Source organism: Coffea eugenioides, chromosome 11 (assembly GCF_003713205.1).
Source record: "Coffea eugenioides isolate CCC68of chromosome 11, Ceug_1.0, whole genome shotgun sequence".
In the NCBI taxonomy this organism is placed as follows: Eukaryota; Viridiplantae; Streptophyta; class Magnoliopsida; order Gentianales; family Rubiaceae; genus Coffea; species Coffea eugenioides.
In genome coordinates, this window is record NC_040045.1 from 52762251 (window position 1) to 52785316 (window position 23066).

At 34.7% G+C, this 23066-nt stretch overlaps 1 protein-coding gene, 1 non-coding gene and 1 pseudogene across 2 annotated transcripts; 2 read left to right on the forward strand and 1 right to left on the reverse strand.

The window, feature by feature from the left end:
- The first annotated feature begins 6122 nt into the window (after positions 1 to 6122).
- On the forward strand, positions 6123 to 9527 carry LOC113752875 (annotated as a pseudogene).
- A 1709-nt stretch (positions 9528 to 11236) lies between these two features.
- TRNAQ-UUG lies at positions 11237 to 11308 on the reverse strand. The gene has a single exon. It is a non-coding gene; the product is annotated as a tRNA-Gln (tRNA).
- A 1143-nt stretch (positions 11309 to 12451) lies between these two features.
- Positions 12452 to 17439, forward strand: LOC113753093 (probable protein S-acyltransferase 7). Its single transcript, XM_027297183.1, has 6 exons — positions 12452 to 12537; positions 12692 to 12826; positions 13805 to 13987; positions 14486 to 14779; positions 16157 to 16390; positions 16547 to 17439. The coding sequence occupies exons 2-6, from the start codon at positions 12728 to 12730 to the stop codon at positions 17063 to 17065; spliced, it is 1329 nt and encodes a 442-aa protein (XP_027152984.1). The 5' UTR covers positions 12452 to 12537; positions 12692 to 12727; the 3' UTR covers positions 17066 to 17439.
- Positions 17440 to 23066: the final 5627 nt, after the last annotated feature.

Sequence of the window (23066 nt, forward strand, 5' to 3'; positions counted from 1 at the left end):
CGCACCTGCTTTTAACGAGCATTTTACATCTAATTTACTTAGTACTGTAAACAATGATATTCAGAATGTTTCTTTCCCTTTTAGACCAACTACTTTGACTTGTGGATTTTTGTGCTCCGAGAAAAAATATTTTCGCTTACTTTTTTTTAAACTGCAAAAGAAAAAATTAATTTCCCTATAAATTTCAAAAATACTTGTTTATTCACATACGATCAAATATGTATACAAGTATATTAACAATACTTACTAAGTAACGTACTCAGTTTTAATCATTAACAATACATTTTAGTGTTATTTCAAATAACACTAAAATATGGGCTTCGTATAAGTTTTTTAAGCATTATACAATATTTTGGCCATAAATTAGCATGTTTTTGTCATTAATCAAATTTACTATGTTATAAGTAAAAATCACTATTTATGTATAAAAACATACTTTTACTTCAAATAAACTTACCCCCTCAAAAATATATTTGAGATATACTATTGTAATTTATCTCTTTAAAAAGTATGTTTCATATTACTTACAATTTACCTTTTGGACTGCAAAAGTTACTAATTTATTACGTTAATTTACTATTTTAGATGAGAAATTTACTTCCTTATTTTTACTCATAATCCTATTTAAGTGGATAGGTCTAACGGGTAATCAAATGGTCGCTAAAATTTTTAGAACCTATTATATCATGTCTAAAACTGTTTTGTTTACCGTAACGATAGTTATGGGACCATTTTCCCGGATGCTTAAGCTGAACACTTGAGTACTAAATTTATATATGTATATAAATATAATGAAGGCTTCAATCTCTTTGTGTTTCGCGTTGCCGTGGAATTACTACGTTTACCTCTGCTCCACTTTTCCTTCTTTCAAGTTATTATCCCCGACACGTGTGACATTTACATTTATTAATTGTTAAAACTTTAGTACCTTCTTTACGCATATTTTTTTGTCAAAGGCATTTGCAGTATTTTTCCGTTGCTAACGGGTACATTTGCAAATGCATAAATGCCGGTGGTTCTGACATGCAATTACCCTTCCTTGGTCCAACCTGCTACATTGGAAAAAGTCTGAACGTGTGCTTTTTTGCTTGTAGCCGCAGACTAAAATTTAATGTTTGCTCTTCACGCGCTCTTCCACAATTTAACGTCTCCGTTTACACTCCATCCAACTTCAACACGTGTCATGCTCTGAGTGACTGCCTACGGTAGGAATGGTCAAAGGCTTCCTACCATAAAGGTTTGGGTTAATTACATTTACCTCCCCTGAGGTTTGACCATATTACCAATCAATCCTTGTAATTTGTCCAAATAACGGTCTCACTCTTTGAATGATCAAACATTTAACAAAAACCCCCTTAATGGCGAAAATACCCTTATTGAGGCCATGTTGCATTAAAAAAAGAACATATTTTTATTTTATTAACCCTGAAGCAATCCAAAAAAATAGAAAAAAGTTTTTGCTTATTATTTTATAAAAACCATATATTTGCTTCCATAAATAGTTTTGAATCAATAATTATTTTAAATCTTAAAAATGAATATTAAAAATTAGATAAATTGAAAGAAAAATAAAAAAAGAAGAAATTATTTTAATTCCTGGAGTATGGTTCAAATTGAGGAAAACATGCCTTGTGCTCTCCGCAACATGCCTTGAACCACAAATTCGAACCATACTTGAGGATTTAAAATAATTTCTTCTTTTTTATTTTTCTTTCAATTTATCTAATTTTTAATATTCATTTTTAAGATTTAAAATAATTATTGATTCAAAACTATTTATGGAAGTAAAGATATGATTTTTATAAAATAATAAGCAAAAACTTTTTCTATTTTTTTGGATTACTTGAAGGTTAATAAATAAAAATATATTCTTTTTTTAATGCAATATGGCCTCAATAAGGGCATTTTCGGCATTAAGGGGGTTTTTGTTAAATGTTTGATCATTCAAAGGGTGATACCGTTATTTGGACAAATTACAGGGATTGATTGGTAATATGGTCAAACCTCAGGGGAGGTAAATGTAATTAACCCTAAAGGTTTCCTTCCAAAAAGACAGGGCCATCTATCAGCCTTTTTTTGAAAAGCCAGTTTTCACCAAAAATTTTTTACGTAATTCCTATGTTTTCATGAATATATTTTTCAATCATTTTTTTATCTTACATATATCAAGTCGTTACAGTATATTTTCTATAAAAACTCTAGAAAATTGCAATTCAAACAAGACAGCCATAGAGTCCTAGATAATGATAGGATGGTCAAGAGTTTGCCCAATTTGCAACCTTTTTTTTGGGGTGGTGTGCGAGAAAAAATATTCCAATTTTTAGTTAAAGGAAAATCGTTTAAAATATTCTTTACATTTTATAAAATAAATTTTTTTGTTCCTCATATTTTACAAAATGAAAATTTTCATTCCTCATTAATCATGTGTACGAATAGTTTTTTTTTCTTTTAAAACACATGTATATTTATTTGATTTCACCTGAACAGTTCAAATAATATATAATATATCTCTATTTGATTTCACTTGAACAAACTAATTATAGTTGTAGGTAAAATCAAATAGAAATATATTACATGCTATTCGTACTGTTAAAATGAAATCAAATATATGTATGTGTGTGTGTTTAAAAAAAATGCTATTTATACACATGATCGATGAGGGATGAAAAAATTCATTTTGTGAAGTGTAAGAGACTGTGGATCGGATTATGTGAAATTCGATTAGACAACGTTATTCCTAAAAAATGATCACGTGCGGCAAATTCCGACAAAAAAACTAGTTAAAGGAAAATATATTCCAATTTTTTTTTGGGTGGTGTGCGAGAAAAGATATTCCAATTTTTAGTTAAAGGAAAATCGTTTAAAATATTCTTTACATTTTATAAAATAATTTTTTTTGTTCCTCATATTTTACAAAATGAAAATTTTCATTCCTCATTAATCATGTGTACGAATAATTTTTTTTTCTTTTAAAACACATGCATGTTTATTTGATTTCACCTGAACAGTTCAAATAACATATAATATATCTCTATTTGATTTCACTTGAACAAACTAATTGTAGTTGTAGGTAAAATCAAATAGGAATATATTACATGCTATTCGTACTGTTAAAATGAAATCAAATATATGTATGTGTGTGTGTTTAAAAAAATGCTATTTATACACATGATCGATGAGGGATGAAAAAATTCATTTTGTGAAGTGTAAGAGACTGTGGATCGGATTATGTGAAATTCGATTAGACAACGTTAATCCTAAAAAATGATCACGTGCGGCAAATTCCGACAAAAAAACTAGTCGAAAATTTAGATAGAAACCAAATTTATCAAATATTTATTTGTAAAGGACGTAAAATCATATCTATATCTATATAAATTTGAGAAGGGATTTTTACGAACAAGCATCCGCAACCCTTCCCACTCTCAACTCTATTTTCCTAGCATTTCACATTTATCTTATTTCGTAAAAAATATCATGGGCACATTACATCCCCACGTTTCCCTCAAATAAGGAGTTAACTTCAACTAACACTCCCACATCCCCTCAAACAAAAATTTAACTTCCACTTACATTAAAACTGTTTCCACTTACCCGTGCGTCAGATCTATATCTATATGTATTCAGGAAGGGATTTTTAGCAGAAACCCTCTCAATGCCTTCTAAACTTGTCATACTTTTTTCTAGATTTTTGTATTTATTTTAATACATAAAAAAGTAGTGGGTTATAACCTACTTTATCACCAATCAATATTCCCACTATCCCACTATCACCTTATCACCAATCAATGTTTCCACTATCTCACTCCCACTATCTTAACTCATATTTTTGTATTTATTTTAATACATAAAAAAGTAGTGGGTTATAACCCACCTTATCACCAATCAATATTCCCACTATCCCACTATCACCTTATCACCAATCAATATTCCCACTATCTCACTCCCACTATCCCACTATCTTAACTCATCCTATAATTACTCCTACAATTACTCCTACAAATTCTTCTTTTACTGATCGACTTAATTAACTTATCGAGTTAATTCCCTCACCCTCTCTCTCAGTTTCTTATTTGTTTTGGGTTTTCTATTGATTTTGTAAATGTATTGATTTTGTTTCTTTTGTGAGCAGTAGTGGAAGATATTATGTGCAGAGACTCCAGCAGAAATCAACCTTCTTGCGGCCGGCTTAATTTTCCAGGTCAGTCCCCTCTGCCTTTTAAGTATGTTTTGTTTTTGCTTTGTTTTTTGTCATGAATGATATTGCATTGATTTTCTGATCATCCATTATTTCTGAAAATTTTTTACAAAATCTTATGAACGGTTGTTTGCTTATTGTTACACCGTAAAACAAAGATAAAAAGGTATTGCTTGCTTATATAATTGCGGATGGTATTGGTTCATGATTGAGGGTTCTACTATTTCTAACATAAATTGTATATTATAAAAATTTATTTGTTTGTATTACTGAAATTTTTTTAATTATTTTTTATTTGCACATTTATCACATAAAATAGGTGTTACGATAGTTATTTTCATAATTTTATTCCAAAAATGATCGTGCATGAAATAAAAAATGATTTTTTTGATAATTTAAAAAAATAATTAAAAATGGTTTATAATTGGAGAAAAACAATTCAAATACTACTAATAACTAAGGCACTATACGCCCATTATTAAAATTGGATTAATTTTTAATTTCGTCAGAAATCCTTTTGGCAAAATTGCATTCTAGCCTTTCTTTTCTTTATCAACAATGACAATTACAACTACGTGATTCATCTATCTAGCAACAGCACAATTCAACTCATGGAATAAATAGTTCATTGCTTAAAGTACTTAAACGAAAGGTTAGAGCCAAGTCCTACTTAACACCTGCAAGTAATATATTACAATTAGAAAAAAGAAAATGATTCAAGAGGAGCAAAAAACTCACCAAGCCCCTGACATATGTGCAATCGTCAAGGCACTTTTGAGCATTTAAAACTGCATTCCTTAGTTCAGGTAACCACTTCTCTGTAATTGTTTTCATTTGATTACAATGCAATTCTATTAAATTCTATTGATGCTATTTCTATATTAATTATTGTATTTTTTTTGTTAACAGTTCTCATACAATGTATCACTATTTACACATAAAATAAATACATAAACTATTGATTTTTAATTTAATATATATTTTATTTCTAGATCAAAGAAATGAAAAATCTAACTGTCCTCAAGATCGCCAGGCATCCACATCACCAATGATTTTGCGTGATCATGGTAAATATACAGTTTCTTATATCGTCATACTCATCTTACATACACACTTTTTGGCTGCACTATCTTGCTAAATCAACTATAGATACAATACAATACAATTGTATTACAATTGTTCGATTACAATACAATTGTATTACATTCTATTGATGCTATTTATAGACAATTTAGCAATTTTATAGATTAGCAATTTATTTTATTTTATAGATTACCAATTACTACATGTACCAAAATATTTTTATATAGGGATTACTTCATTAACTATGGGTGCAATAACAATTCAATTGGTGCGTATTTTTCATTTGATTACAACACAATTGTATTAAATTCTATTGATGCTATTCTATATTAACTATTGTATTTTTTTGTTAACAATTCTCATACAATGATAAAAAAAATTCTCATACAACCGAAAAAAAACGGTTCTTGAATGATATATACATTCTATTATATTTCAAACTATTGTTAAACAGATATTATATTTTAATTTTACTGGTAAAATTTTTTCACCTTTATTTGTTCACCATTTTATTTTTTTTCCAATAATGTCAGCACCGTGCATAGCACGGGTATTCCCACTAGTTTTAAAAAATGAGAGACAGAAAAAATCATTTTACAAAATATAAACATCATTTTGAACGATTTTTTCCTCTAGCTAAACCGTCCGGCCTTCGTCCAAAAACTGTACACCGACGGTATCTTCATTACCCATGATCGAAATTTTAAGCACGGCTGCTCTTTGGTTCTTGAATTTTATGTTGTACTTTGTACTATCGCACGCTATATATCTCCGTTGGTTGGTGCGTGCGTGGTGGCATAGTTTTTGGGTGGTCCACGAGAAAAACTGACAGGAGAAGATGATGGCTTTTGTTTTGGTTGCTGTTAATTTGCTGGCTGGGTAATGTTTGTTTGGTTTATCAAGGATTTTCTAAGAGGAGCGGGGGCGAGGATGGTGACGCTGATAAGGAGTCGCATTCCTCCGTATCACACGCACGCACGGATCGCACTTGATTCATTTGATGATTTAGTATTTGATTTTGGGTCCCCCTAACGTACAAAAACCTCAAATTTACTCGCTAACTAGTCGGACAAGAAGAAAGTGGAAAACCAAACCCCGGCTCGCACCAGCATCCTAATAAAGAAAGAAGATCATGATTTTGATTCATGAGAACATGTCTCTGGATTTTATGGAGTAGCCAAGGCCTCGAATCCTACTACTCGTACTTATATATATATATATATATATAAAATTTTATAGAAAAAGGGCTTGTGTACCTGTCAGAATATGGGCTTGTGTTCATGCTTTGGCTGCAGAAAGGAAGGCGTAAGCATGATGATGGATAAACAACCTGCTGACACTAAGAGAGAATTGAAATTCCATGAGGACGAGGATGCAGCCCTGGCCTCCACCCTTATTCCTGCCTCCTCTTCTTCTGGTTTGTTATTAATTTCTCTCCCCTTTCTTTTTTTTTTTTTTGTTTTAAAATAAACCAAAAGAGGAAATTCTTGTCATTTTTAGCTTTGTTCGCTTTACTTGGTGTTTCTTTTTCGTTTTCCACCATTCTTGTTGATTATTTATTCGTGCTTGACTGCAAGAAGCTCGTAAACATTACTACTGTAGGAGTACAGTACCACGTATGATAGTTTTACAGGGTTAGAGAAGAGCAGCCACGAAAACGTAATGATCAGAAAGAAAAGCAGAAAAGTTCGATACTTTTAACTGAACAACAATTTCATTGACTTTTAATTTCTCAAAAAATGCTAGGAGTAATTCGGAGCAGAAACTGTCACGCCATTCTAAGTTTCCTTAGCTCTCAATAACCTTCTTCATGAATCATGCACTTCGCCACCACTATGCTACAAGTGGACAACTGTCTCTTTTTCATTCCATTCTAGAACAACCCCTTATTTATATGTTATAAAGATCAAAGTCTTTGGCTTTATATGTGGCGAAAACCTACTTGCTTCTGCGCTACTTTGATAGACAGTTGACCGCCAATGCTGTCTCTCTCTCTTGATTTATGTTTTTGAATATCTTCTATTCAAATTGTGCTTCTTTCTTACAGCTTGTGGAACAACTTCTTGCTGCATTTCTTCACTATACTTTCTATGATACGTGCAGTTAAAATGCCTGAAACTTTAGAACCAACACTGAAACGTGGTGCTTCACTGGATAGTTGTCATGTTCAAAATTGTAATACTACATTCTCCTATCGAGAACTTGCTTCTGCAACAAAAAATTTCAGGAGAGAGTGCCTTATTGGAGAAGGCGGTTTTGGGTCCATATATAAAGGGAAGATAGACAGCACCGGTCAGGTAATTCCAATCTAAAACGAACTTCTAGTTGTGGTTGTGGGGCTCTCTTAATGCACTGAATGATTTTTCCTCTGTGATCTCTGCTTTCTTCATAGTTTTTGTGGTGCATGACTTGCAAATTTCTGAAGCTTTAGGACTTCATAAATTATCACTTTTCAGGTCGTAGCTATTAAAAAGCTAGATCCTTCAGGACTTCAAGGGTCTAAAGAGTTCCTTGTGGAGGTTCTCATGCTCTCTCTTTTGCATCATCCTAACCTTGTTGATTTAGTTGGTTTCTGTGCCGAGGGGGAGCAACGTCTTCTTGTATATGAACTCTTGCCTTTGGGTTCACTGGAATATCAGCTCCATGGTAATATGTCATTTTTTTTTCTAAATGTTCCGTTTCTCTTTAATTCAAGCTTGAACAAATGAGTCCTGCCGGGAAAATTGGAAGCAATTCTGTTTCTGTAACACCTCTTCTGTAAATTCTTAGGTCTTCCTATTACAGTTTTTAACCAGACCCTTGCTTAAAGATCTCTTTTTCGCATTCAAGAGATGTTGGAATTTGCCACTTTTTCTGCACTTCATCCTTTGTTCCAAGCACTCTCAAGCAGTACTACTTCCTGCTCATTTGCTGTAGTATATAACTAATAGTCCGGGGAACAATTTTCAGATCTTCCTCCTGATATGCAGCCACTGGACTGGAATACAAGGATGAAGATAGCAGCTGATATAGCTGAAGGGTTGGATTACCTTCACAACCAAGCAGACCCACCTGTAATCCACAGGGACCTCAAGTCATCAAACATACTATTAGGTGAAGGATTTCATCCAAAACTTTCTGACTTTGGGCTTGCAAAGTTTGGTCCGCCCAAGGATAAGTCTCATGTTTCAACAAGGGTCATGGGAACCCAGGGATACTGTGCACCTGAGTATTATGACACAGGAAAACTGACCACGAAGTCTGACATCTACTGTTTTGGTATTGTCTTGTTGGAAATAATAACTGGACGTAGGGCAGTGGATACAACTGGGGAACATGGAAATCAGAAACTTCTTGAATGGGTAACAAAATTGAACCTTTATTTACTTTATAATCAATGTGACTGCACTCTGGCTAAGTTGCGCCTTGCTCAAAATTTGCTCGAGATCTTGCACTTTTCCACTCCAGTAAAAATAGTAGCAATTACATTGTGGCCTTTGACATGGCATATCCTGCACATTTTGCAACAAAGGGCTTACTGGATTGGTATTTTTTCTGGCGACCGGTAGGTGTCTTGTTTGTAGGGACCAAAGTAAGTGCCAACTTTTGAGGGTCTGGGTGCCTGCTATTGAAGTCAGCATCATTGTTTTCCAGAATATAATGAACTTAAAACACCAGATAGAATCTTGTTTCCTTGCTTTGGCTATTCTGTATACCATCTAATTCGCTTCTAATCACTTATAGGCTCGTCCTCTGTTGAAAGATCGCAAGAACTTGAGGCAATTAGCTGATCAAAAATTGCAAGGCCAGTTCTCAGATTATGTTTTACGCCAGGCTATAGATATTGCATTGATGTGTCTTCAGGATAATCCCCAATCACGGCCTTCCATACAAGACTTGGTGTCTGCTACGAAGTACCTAGCAACCCAGAAATTTGGCCGACATGCAGCACACGCCACTCGAGATGGTAAGCGGAATGACGGGAGAGTATCTAGAGAAGAAGGCAAACAAGAGTTAATCACAGCTGTTCAAGGCGCTGAGGATGCTTCACCGGAGTTGAACACATTTACATCAAACAAGGACCAAGAACGGGCGCAAGCTATTGCAGAAGCCAAGCAGTGGGGAGAAAGTTGGAGAGCTAAAATGCAATTGTGTCGGCAGATTGAATCTGATGACCTCTGATAGCATACTTCAGATTGCATTTCCTTCTTGATCTTATAAAGTTACAATGCTTTAAGGAAAAAAATCTGGTAGTTTAGAACCAAAATCTTTTGATTCTGTCACGCTAAGTTTCAATTATCTTGGGGTTAATGGGCTTAAAAACTTTTGATTTCTGTCAAACAAAGTTTGCCGTGTGCAGCAATTCACAGTGCGATTGTACAGCTAAACTCCCGAGAAGTGAATTAAGGTGGAGTCAATGAGTCATAAATGTGTCTTGAAGTTGATCTCTTTGATTTATTATTCGAGTTAAAGTGATCAAGCTTAGAAAGAGTTGCTTTGTTGTCAACCTAGCTATATAAGTTCTGGCCGAATTATTGGCTGCAAAAAGCATTGAAAATGAAGAAAATGGAGGTGAAAGTTGAAACCATTCTTTTATTTAATATTACAAAGCCACAAAAAAAAAAGCAGCTAATCCTTCAAGGAACATATGCATTCTTTTCCGTGCAATTTTTCTTGTTGAGTTTTCTTTCTCTTTTTTTTTAAAAAAAAAAAGAGAGAGAAGAGCAAAAAATCTTGCATTATTTCATTTCAGCATTTTGTTTTCTCATTAATAATTATCTAGTAATCGGGGATTCAGGACAAGAAAAAAGACACACTGTCTGGTAATATATAGAGCGAGATTCAGGAATACGCAAACGGCTTTTGTGATGATTTTGGAAAAATGGGAGGTTCAAGTGGTAAAGCGGCACTCGCTGACTGCCTTGCCTTGTTAATGATTGTCGCGGAAATAGAATGGGAAAAGCCGAATAATAATGTGCTGTTCCGAAAGGGCTATGTGAGGATATAAACTCACAAGTAAGGAGGTTTAGGTGAGGGCAGAAAAGCGAGAAGAAGAAGATATGTTGGTTGAAATGGGAGAAGCTCTGCAAATCGAAAACTGATGTGGTGGTGTGGGATTTCAGGGATTTAGAGCCTTTTAATCTTGCACTATTAGCTAAGCATGGCTGGAGATCATTGAGAAATCCAAACTCATTGGTTGCAAGAATCTTGAAGTCCCAAATACTCTGCAAGTTCAGATTTCTTTGAAAGCAGAACCTGGTGCAGGTTCATCATTTCTCTGGAAGAGTATTGTTGAAGGGAGAGAAGTACCAAAAAGGAGAATATTATGGAGAATTGGTGACGGCAAAGATGTGAAGGCTGGGATGATCCACGGATTCCACTGCCATCCTCCACTCAAAAAGGATTTGTGGCCGGATGCAGAAGTTGGAGATCTCATTGATTATAATAAAGGTTGCGCAGTTGGCGTGAATGTGAACAGGAAACTGATTTAGTATAACATAAAATTTTCTTGGATTGTGAATTTTGGTCAGGAAGTATGGAGATGTAAGGAGATGGCAAACAGCTCATCCGCCCGCGTCAGAATTAGCTTCAAGGAGTGGTCTGACCTGAGGTGCAAATGGGAAGCAGGCTGCAGAATTAGTAACGGCGGCATGGCTTATGTGGAAGTGCAAGTAGAAATGAGAAGAACTTTGAAGGGAAAAACAAATCAGGGCACCCCTTGAGGAAGTCTGCATGCATGATGTTAGAAAGGAAGTGAGGATATAATGGGAGGTGTTCAGAAATGTCCCATGACTGGGAATTTGATTAATGGGAGAGTATGTATGTGAAAGGGAAATCAATAATAAGAATTTGAGTACCCGTGAGCCTGAGTTATATGATCTTTAATCTTTATCCAGCCTAAATTATTAATTTTGCCCAAGGAAGTCATACTCATTCATGTAAGCGCTGCTGAAGAAAGAAAAAAAAAAAAAAAAAAGGTCCCACCGGGAGTCGAACCCAGGTCGCTGGATTCAAAGTCCAGAGTGCTAACCACTACACCATGGAACCCCGTCATGCTAGAAGAGCCATTTATTGGAAGTCAGGTCCTCGGCAATTCAGAATCAAAACTGGCCGTTGGTCGTTGAACTGGTATGTAAAAGATCGTTTCAAAGTCCATCATTGGATCTGATCATCATCATCGTTTCAAAGTCCATCTCCGTCACCAAATGCAATATCGTTCTTGGACAAGACAAGTACTAGTTTGAGGTAAGAAGTCACTACTATTGGAATGTTACTTTGAGGTAGAAATAGAGGCGCATGGATAGATAACACTCTATAACAGAGAGAGAGAGTTGGAAGAGAAGGGAAGGAATCGACAAACCCTCTACTATTTAAGTACTTACTGGTAACGAAGTTAAAAGGTACCATAGTATATTAGTATAGGGGCGGGGGTCAAAGCTAACTTCCTCCGAGCAAGCAACGTACACGTACACTACTGTGTCCTGTCCTGTCCTGTCCGTAGCCGTAGGAGATGGCGATTGGTGGTGGGTTGAATAATGTATTGGCACAATCCCTTTTGGCTTTGGGAAGGAGACAGGAGGGACGACTGAATTTTGACGACCAACAGAAATAGGCCACGTCATTTTGACCACCCTGCAAAGTTCAAAGATTCCTTAAAGTAAACCCTCACCGAATCTTAAAAAAAATAAAAAAATAAAAAAGACTACGGCTACCTCAGTACTGTACCTCTGTAGCAGAAACAGCATATACTATATATTTATATAATACTACCACTACAATACACACACTTACTGTACTGTGTGCTCTTGCAACCGAAAGGCGAGCAAGAAAGAATAAAGGAAAGAAAAGAGGGGCAGAGGAGGGGAGAGTGGAGTGCATTCATCAAATTTCAGAACCATACAAGAAAAAAATCCCGTCCACCACACGTGACATACCTGACCTGAGGCTCTCTCTCTCTGTGCCCGCCGGAGCCGGGGCCGGGGCCGTGGCCGGGCTCTGCTGTGCTCTGCCTGCTATTCCCAATTTTCTATAGGAGGAGGAGGAGGATTAGTGGTAGTAAGTAGTAACAAAAAGAATCGGGTCTAACGAAATAAGCCTTTTTCTTTCCTTTTGTCATTGGCCAAACACGTCCTTCCCCTCCCCTCTTTCTTGTGGCCTAATAAAACTACACTTAAATTATTATTACTCCTAATATAATAATTAAAACCAAAAGCCAAGCCCCCATCGGCCTGTCGCCGGTCGGATTCAATCTTTCCCATGCATCATCCTCCTTTGCTGTAAGCTATCCCAACTCTCCCTCCCCACTCTCATGGTTTTAAAAGCACTTTTTCCTGCTTTTTTTATTACTATATTTTATGCTTAATTTCATTCTCCTACTCTGTACACTCTTTTTACAACTTTGCCTTTGCCATTGTGGTGGGACATTTCCAGTTGAGCCTCCAATCTCTCACCACCAGATTCACAGAGATGTATGTGGTTCCTCCGCCCAACCGCTCCGATCCGCTTTCCGGATCCACTCCCTCCTCCGATGCTTTACGGATTTACCAGACATGGAAAGGCAGCAACGTCTGTTTTCTCTTCTCTTCTCTTCTAGGGTTCTTCCTCTTTCTTTCTTTTTTTTCAAAAAAATTATTGTTAGATAGATGAGTTCATTTTCCTGTTCATGTTCATTTTGGTACAAGTCATGCTTAACTCTTACCAATCAAGTTGACGTATGCTATTTAGATTACATTACATTCTTGTTCTTCTTTTACTTCTAATTTATGGTGCAAAACTTGATGCTTCGTTCCTTTTTTCATCAGTCACATTCCTTAACATTAAACTAGGGCTTTGGAAATTTATTTTATTTTGAATGCAAGAAGGGCTGCTATTATGCCCCCCGCCCCCCCCCCCGTCTACCGTTAGCCATGCCTAGGGCTACGGACGTATTTACTGATGTTTCAATGGGTCCTTCCACATGTTAATTAGTACTAAACTTGAAATTTTAAGTTTTCTTCCATGCTTATTTGCTTGGTGATTTGAATTTTTTGAACTGCAATAAAACAATAGTTTTGATTCCTGTCACACAATCACTTAGAATGCGTCAAAAAAACTGACTCTCCTATCCAATGTATGTTATCACAAGTTTCGCTTCGCCTGCCCGGATTCTGATTTGAGCATCTTTCTGATCTTTTTCTTTTAGATTTCTAGTTTGAAATTTTGATTTGGTATTCCTACTTATCCTGTGCAAGTTCGGGAGTTGTGCCAACTTTTAAACTCAAGGGGTTGCGCTTTCAAGTTGATACTGAAACCCACGAGGATGAAATGCTCTACTGATTAATTCATTAAGTTCGTCATGTGATTACTATAATTAGAGTACTAAGTTCGAGGACCTAACAGCTTTGGATTTAACTTAGTAGCACAAGAGGATTCTTGGTATCCATTCCATATTGCATGCTTTCCCTGCTACTTTCCAATTTTAAAAGGTCTTTGGAAGCTCCTTTCTAGACAGAATGCTTTAGCTGCTTTGTTAAGTTCTTTTTTTTTTTCCCACTCTATGTGCAGATATTTTTTCTTCAGGGAAGATTTATGTTTGGACCTGATGTAAGATCACTGGCGCTTACCATATTCCTTATTTTGGCTCCTGTTGCGACTTTCTGTGTTTTTGTTGCTCGAAAGCTGATGGATGATTTTTCACACCATTTGGGCATATCAATAATGGTTATTTCTGTCGTCTTCACATTTTATGTAATGTCCTCTCTCTCTCTCTCTCTCTCTACAAAGGTACAAAATTGCAGTCTTTTATGCTTTTACTTTCCTATGCACTTTATCTCCCTGGTCATGGAAGTTGCTTGGCAAAATATTTGAGCCATATGGTTAAAAGAAAGATGTTTTTGCTGTTTTGGCTTGTTCGTGTTTTCCTATAGGTATAAAAGGTCTAATTTTCTTTCAAATTTGTGCATCATTTTTTTTTTTGAAAATTTATTAGTAATCTATTCATAATTCACAAGGTTTGATGACCACTGCATAGCAGGTTTAGGCTGCATACTCTCATTTGATTTTTAAAAACAGAAAACCAAAATGGAAAAGGATTGAGGTGGAATCATTTCTGTAAAGCAAATTGCCTAGTGATAGACATCGATCTTAATTTTTAAGCACCAGCAAATGTAAAAATCTATAAGATCATCCTATTTTCATTTTTTAGGGTGATAAGGTCTAAATTTTTTGGTATTTACTATCATGCAGGTTTTAGTTCTTCTGCTGCTTACCTCTGGAAGAGATCCTGGTATAATTCCTCGTAATACCCACCCTCCGGAACCTGAAGGCTATGACGGGGGTGCAGAAGGTGGTGTACAGACTCCACAGTTACGCTTGCCTCGTATTAAGGAAGTTGAGGTCAATGGCATAACTGTGAAGATTAAATATTGTGACACCTGCATGCTCTACAGACCTCCCCGCTGCTCTCATTGTTCAATATGTAACAACTGTGTGGAAAGATTTGACCATCACTGTCCTTGGGTTGGACAGTGCATTGGACTGGTAAGATAAATCAGCTTAAATTGTTTAAATTTAGGCATTTTAATAATCAAGTGGTAGTCTTTAAGTACGAAAGGAATACCTCCTTCCCTTTTCTTTAGTGGCCTTGAATGGACAACATGAATTTTACATATTATTGAACAGTAGAAATTGTTGAACATGTGGGCCTTGATATTACTAAAATGGAGATAATTAACTATTGCCCCAGAAGTGTTTTTCATACATAAAATATTGGAGACCACAGAAATTTGGATTATAAGAGTCTGGAGAGTAATAATGCATTTTATAAATCTAAACCACCTTCACCATCTTGTGCCCCTGGACAGTGGCATGTTTCAAAATTCATGCATATTGAGAAAGTTGGCCACCTCAGCCTTTACAGGCTTTTTATGAAATTGTCATATCTGTAAAATTAGGATAATTCATATTTTCTTGTTCAATTTTAACTCTATGCCCAAGGAACATGAGTGTTTGTATGTGTAAATCCATCTTCTGATAATCAAAAAGTGAATCTGGGTTAGTACCACTTGTGTGAACTCTGAATTAACATTCTTATTTCTCTGGTGGCATACTTTCTAATTTGGTAGCATATGATGACTTACGTTATGTCCATGTCATGTTTTCCTGGGTGAACTGTTCTTGGGTCTTCTTATTCCCCTTTATGCTTTCTGGTCAACTTCTTCTGTTGGGTTCAATTAATATCAGTTGGTGTCAAGCTATGAATGTGTTTTTAATCTTAAATTAAAGTGTCATTCCTAAGAAAGAAGTTGCAGGCATCTTCTTGGAAGGACAACTAAGATTTTGAAATTTTGGCTTTGAGATCATTTGAAGATACTGCAACCAGATGACTAGTATTGGTGTAGCCCAGTCTGTTCATCAATAAAGCTTCTGCTGCTTTGTTGAACTCCTAATTAGTGCTTTGATTAGAAATAACCTTTTGGCCTATGATTTAAAGCTTTAAATTTAATGTCTTTTGGTGTCTGCAATAACAATGGGTATTTTCAGTCAGGATTCTGTACTCCTATCCTAAACCTGATGAAACTGTTGTCATCTTTTAGCTTGAATAATATGACATCTGGGTACACTGCTTGCATTTGATGAACATTGTATGTGGAGTTTACTCCAGAAGACTACATTAATTCCTTTTGTTAGTTGGTAGCTTGGTGCTGGAATGGTGAATAGATTTGTCTGTGTGGATTAGAGTACCCACATGTATTAGTAATATTTTAACCTTTTGACCAAAATGTTATCCCATGGGTCCTGAAATATTTATTTCTTTGTATGCAGCAGAACTACTGATTTGCCTTCATACTAATCTTTTTGATGACTCCTGTTTTTGTACGTCTTGTTGTCCTGAGATATTGATATCTTTTTATGCAGCGGAACTACAGATTTTTCTTTATGTTTGTCTTCTCGACGACTATCCTGTGTATATATGTTTTCGGTTTCTGTTGGGTCTACATCACAAGGATCATGAATTCTGAGGAGACGACAATTTGGAAAGCAATGATCAAGACACCTGCTTCCATCGTTCTCATTGTTTACACTTTTATATCAATGTGGTTTGTTGGTGGTCTTACTGCATTCCACTTGTATCTCATTAGTACAAATCAGGTTAGACTTGAGATCTTGTTTTTCTTGATGCGAAACTGCTGTACTTGTGTTTATAGCTAATGCTTTTGTGTTTTATGTTCGTATTTAATCTACATAAAGGATTTAAATACCATGCTAACAACTTGCTGGTGTTTCAACAATATTCATTTTTTGCAGACTACTTACGAGAATTTTAGATATCGGTATGATCGCCGCGCCAATCCCTATAACAAAGGCGTGGTGCAGAACTTCAAGGAGATATTTTGCTCTCCTATCCCTCCATCTAAGAACGATTTTAGGGCAAAGGTTCCTCAGGAACCAACTTTACCAGCTCGATCAGTTGGTGGGGGCTTTGTAAGTCCAAACATGGGTAAGGCTGTGGATGACATAGAAATGGGCAGAAAAGCAGTGTGGGGAGATGTTGGACCTCTAACAGATAATCCAGAAGGTCACTTCAGTGACAATGATGGCTTGAACATTAAGGATGGTGGATTTGATGGCATGTCTCCTGGGATAAGGACTACCGTTGATGAAGGTGATCGCGCTGGAGTACATCCTAGACGCTCCAGTTGGGGAAGGAAAAGTGGAAGCTGGGAAATGTCACCTGAAGTACTTGCTTTGGCATCTAGAATGGGAGAACCAAATGGAATGGGAGGAAGCAGCAGCAGCGGCTTGACAACTGGACGACCCACGTAACACAAAGGTGTCCTTTACTGACCGTTGGGATTCATTTGACTTGATTTGGTGATCTCGAGCTTGTAAATGTATGGCTTGGTTTCTGGTCATTCTGCTTTGCACAATTTGTTGTGGGTTCTTAGGAACTTTCAGGGGCTGTCTATAAGTGATGCTGTGGCCGCTCAGCTTTGGAGAAGGAATTGAATGGTTTGGTTTCTGTGAGGGGTGCGATTTTCCTTCTTGGTGTTGTATTTTATTTGTGGGACTAGTTTGTGTCTAATGGTTCAATCTCTTCTCTCTTGTCTATCTGTTGGCTCTGCGTGGACTGTTTGTTGGTTACACATCTCTCTTCCATTTGGATTTTAATCACTCGTGGTTGCAGAATGTGTTCTTTTGAGTTTATGCTGAGGTCGAAATCTAACAGATGCTTCACATAATCGTTGGCGTGAAGTCTCTACAATTTGTAACGTTTAGAGGATGCAATCCCCACACCCCCCCCACCCCACCCCCACACAGCCCAACGACTAGATGGATACTGCCGGCAGTTTATGCACCCCAAACTTTCTAAAGATGTTGCTGATCGTTTCGATGTCTGTTTGTTTGCGCATTTGCACCTAGATACCAGAAATAAGAGGGTCTTGTAGTTGGAATTTGGAGCATGATACTACGAGGTCTGATGTTAAGGGTCAACAACAACAAAGCGGCTTAGCTAAGTTGCGAGGTCAATTGGGATGTGTCCAGATTTGCAATTTTGTTGTTTAGAAAAAAGGAAACAGAAAGAAGGGGTAAAAAGTTGACATTGGGGCCATCCTACTTACCAAGAAAAGAAGGGTTAAAAAAAAAAATGGCCCTGAACCTCAGTTAGGTCGCATTTTTTAACTCAAAGGCAATGTGGTGACTGGGGTGGAGTAAATGGTTAAAGGTGAACCGTACGGCATTGTGATCTAGCACGTACTAAAATCAATCAGATCTCGCCCCCGCTTCTTCCTCGACATCCCAACAGAGACATTTTATATTGTCGCTTCCTGCTTCGCAAGGAACATAAAAGATTCATAGGCAACGGGGGTTAAAGAGTTGGGGAATCCTAAACTATTGTTGTTATCTACATTTGACCTCTCATCTAAATTTTATTTTTGATTAGTTCTTGAACAATTAAAATTGCACATTTTAAGGACTTTCGGTGACTTTAGACATAAATTTAACCGGATTTAAAAGGCATTTTTATCCATTCATAATTGAACCTTTGGAACTAGTATCAAAAACCCTCAAAAGAGGTAACCCTTCAATTTTTTTTTCAAAAGATGATTGAAAAATATGTTGACTATATAAGCAAATCAGTGTGTGTAAATTTAATGAAAATAATGTGTAATCTAAACACATTTATTGATAGTGGGAATGACCTCCCTGTATCAGGCCTGGAGAGATGAAATAACTAGGGGAAAAAAAGAATTAATAGTAGTAATAATAAATTAAAAGAATGAATAGGAGAACATTAGTCGGAATCAGAAATGAGAGGTACAAATAGTAATTAATGCATTCCAATTAAGGGTATCTTTACTTTATTTACTGCTCGCTTCAGAATGCCAGCGAGGCATCCACTCTAGAGGGACGCCAAAGGATTGGGTTTGGATCCGGATTTGGCCCTGAACCAATCCACTTCTTTTCCCTCGTATGGACTTTATTTCTTGTTGTGTGTATCCGAATTCGACTCAGATTCAAGTAATGGTGTGAATTAAGATTTACACCTGTTTTGGTACCCGGATGCGTTACATATAAATATGTAATTAAGTACCTAGTTGATATCTATACTTTATCTGCACAATATAATAAAGCCAGAGCACCGGTAGAGAATGCAAACAATTGTTAACATCTTTTAAACTTTCAATTATACATTTTAAAAATTTAATTTTTGCCCTGCCCACGTAATCATATTCTGCTAACGTAACTATTTATAACCATCCAGGCATCTATGGGTGAGAGCTTTGGGTAAATACATTTCGTCATTTAATACTGTATATTTTTAACTTTACCTTGTGAAAATCACTTATTATTTTATTACCTAAATATGAATTGTGAAGATGACTATATGTAACTTTATTTTAACTATAACTATCTAAACACATCTTGATAAAATAACTGTTTCTAAATATTACAACTATTAAATTAACCATCATTTGATGGGAAAAATATTAAAATACCACAATTTGCTTTTGATGATGAACATTTCATGCAAAGATATAGCAAATTATTTCAAATAATATTTCGCTTGTATCATAAAAACATTTTCCAACTCATTTTTTTTATCTCACATATATCACATCACAAAAAGTGTAATTATTATAGTAATTATTTCAAATAATACTCTATCCAAATACACTTGCGTGTGACTTTAGCACTAGATGTAATAGATTTCCATTACCGTTTTGTAAGTGTTGTAACTACTAAATTATTGTAACCTTAGAAAAACTAATATAAGTATTATTTATGTTAAAAAAATAAAATTATACAAAATTCATTCATGCTAAGTACTTTCAAATTGCACACACGTTGGATGAGCTATTAACACTAGTTTATACTAGTATAAAAGGGAGACGAAGGCCCTGTTTGATAACTTAATTCAACACTTAATTTTAATGGATTCAAATCTTAACATGTTCAGACGCATTTGATAACAAAAAATTGAATGTCTGAATTAATTAAGAAGCACTGAATTTCCTAAGTAAACCTTGTTCCTAAAAATAGGTGATAAGTTGCTCCTTTGACACTGAATGTGATATAGACTCAAATGTATTAGATTTAATACTTGACAATTTAATAACTTAATGGATTTAGATTTCAAATTTCAGTTTTCAGTTTTATTAAATGCACTTGAAGTAATTGGTGTAAACCTCTTTTATGTCACTTTATACTCTTCCTAAACTATCCTTGATAACTACCAATTTCCAAATTCTCAACATATCCTTCTTCCAACTTATATGTATTTTTTATTATATTATTTTTCAACTTAAGTAGTAATCATTAATTCTTATTAGCAACTACCCATTACGGTTATGAAATGCTATTGAGTAATTATTTGTATATATAAGACGACAACCTCCAACAACTTCCTATCCAAAAGAAAAATGACAGATACTTCCATTCACATGTCTTTAAAAGAAGAAGAAAAAGCCTTCAACAATTACCAAAAACTTGAAAATCTTTTTTTTTAATTTTCTTATTTTGGATTTGCGCTTATATAAATATAAGGTGTGTCCTTCCAACTTATTCATTATAACTAGTTTTGTACCCGTTCGTTGAACGGGAATTTTCGAAAAATAATAAACTATTTAGTCAATTTTATAAAAATATCGATATAAAATACAAACTTAATGTATATTTTATAACCTTTCTTAAGTATATTACTACATGCGCATTATAATATCAAGTATTCTTATAATATAAATTTGAACATCTAATTCAGTAAATAATAATTTAAAAATGGAAAAAATAACATTCGACAATACCATAACATTCAAAAACTTGAAAATAAATAAAAAGTGCAGTAAATAGTATCAAATAATATTCTACTCTTCACAAACTTGTTTTTGTTTTTCTTCTGTTTGAACATTCTCCTCGATTTGTCCGTGTAAATCAGCATTTATTGATTTTTCATTATCACTGCATGATAACTAAGTATAAAAAAATAAACATTCAAAGTTGTGTATAACAATACGTAAAGATTATAATTTAAGAAAGTAAAATAGTATATTATATCTACCTTCTCATGCAAATCTTTTTATGAGAATTCCCTTCATCTGTGATTTTTGTTGAACCCTCTGATGAATGATTCATATGAAGTGTATTGAAATGTTGTTGATTAGAATCATCTGTATACTAATTAGGATCTGGGAAGAAGATGCTTCGGGTTGGTATTGGTTGTCGGTTCCACCAATATGATAATGATTTATCAAAATTAAAGGCAAAAATATTATGTGAGATATAATATGTGAAATATAAGAGAAATTTATTACTAATTCAAGATATATTACTAATCCTATGTGTTCATAAAAAAACAAACAGAAAATAAAAACAAAAAAAATAAAATTCAAGATATGTTACTAAACTTTTACAATTGAATATCAACATGGCTTTTTTTTTTTTAAAAAAAAATGTATTAAAAGAAGATGTACCTGATAATCAAGAGGAGTGGAAACCCAAAATCGATACTTTAATGTGCCAACAGTTTGCACTGAAAATATCTAACCATGAATTTGATGCTTGAAATCAATATATTAGAGACTATATATAGTGTAGGCATAAGAAATAAGAATTGATAAGAATATAAAGAGATATTGATAAGAACAATAAAAGTAGGTTTATCTTGATTTAAGTTGTTTAGAGTGCGTAACTTTGGATAGGAAATAAGAATCCTATAATATTAAGAATTCTTATAAGAAATAAAAGTGCGTTATCAAGACAGATTTTACCTATCTTGAAAGACCACGTCAATTATATCGAGTCCTTTAACTTTAAGTGCATGGACTCCTATGGTGTGAATCCAAATACTAAATACTCCCCACCATCTGAGCAGAGATGTATTGTGAATCCTATAACCTAGCAATGAGTATAACCTGCATGTTTTGATTAACAACGAACGGGTTTATAGGAATTTACAAACCCGTGCTCAAATAGGAATTTATATTTGACTGTACGGGTCAAATACATGTAGTTAATTGGATTCAATTAACTTTTTATTTTCCATAAATTTCGTGCTATGCACTATGTCTTGATAACACACTTAATAATAAAATCTATTAAGAATCCTATTTCCAACATCAGATATTGACTTCTGTTATTAATGGTTCCTTTTGAAATTAATTAATTTTCTACTTCTTGTAGTGATAAAAATTTTTATTTACTTCGGTTCCCTATGCAGTACACAAATTATTGGCATGAATTTGGAGATATATCTAATAGAGATATTTAAGTCTCTTCTATTTATATCGCATTACTTTCCAGTTCCTTTTTTGGGTAGGAAATAAGAATTGATATATATATAAACAAAAAAGGAGCAAGCCACGTAGGAAATTACTTGTCGTCTCGTTAAGTCACGTAGGAAAGAGAAAACATTAAGGGATAAGAACGAGAATACGGCTTTATTATATATATATATGATTCCCGATCAACACCGTTCATTGAGTAGTTCCCGCCAAACGGGAATTACAGAGAAATCTCGGACAGGAACGGTGGTTGGTGCGTGTGTATGTTGTCAACATACCGTGGATCCACATCAGACGCTTCAGCAGAAAACAATCTATTATTGAGAAAAGAAAAGAAAAGAAGAAAATTAATTTGAGCCACGACCACCGCTAAAATCATGCAAAGCAATCTAATCTATTACTACTGCTTGCTTGCTCCGCGTGCAAGTAAGTATTATTAACTATTAAGTAGTAGTGGTACGAATATTCATTCAATCGTTTATGATGAAAGAAATGAAATGATGGCTTAGAAAAGCATGCATTTTATTCTATTTTTCAACCAACCTGTCTAGTAATCAATTATGGTTATTGAATATTAGCAAATAACTATCTATTTGTACATTTTATTTTGATCAATTTTCTACATATCTGTTATTAAACTATAAAACCAATTCCCCTACTAAAAATGATATTGACAAATACTTTAAAGATCTCACGAATATATTTTTTTTCTATTAATTGCATAGATAATTAATTGACTTGTAATGCATGGAGAAGGGGCGAGAAAAAGGGGGGATATGCATAAATTTAGGTCACTGGTCTTGTGCTTCCGGTTCCGGATGATTGGCTTATCATTTTGCGGGTTATGTGATGATTGAGGTGGCAATGGAGTCATAATGCTGCGGGGGGCCGGAAGTGATAATTATAAATGGTAGGAAAGAAAAGACAACAACGAGTCATGTGTGTGTTTTTTTTTTTTGGGAAGTAAAAGTAGTAATGCGTGTTAGAAAAGTAATAGACTGTAGACTAGTAGTAAGTATAATTAAAAAAAGGTCGGTAGGTTT

Excerpts from the sequence above, each read along its gene's own strand:
- LOC113753093 (XM_027297183.1), top strand. The coding sequence starts at position 12,728 with ATGTATGTGGTTCCTCCGCCCAACCGCTCCGATCCGCTTTCCGGATCC. Across the intron at positions 12,827-13,804 it reads AGACATGGAAAGGCAGCAAC|ATATTTTTTCTTCAGGGAAG; the intron begins GTCTGTTTTCTC and ends CTCTATGTGCAG. Across the intron at positions 14,780-16,156 it reads TTGGACAGTGCATTGGACTG|CGGAACTACAGATTTTTCTT; the intron begins GTAAGATAAATC and ends CTTTTTATGCAG.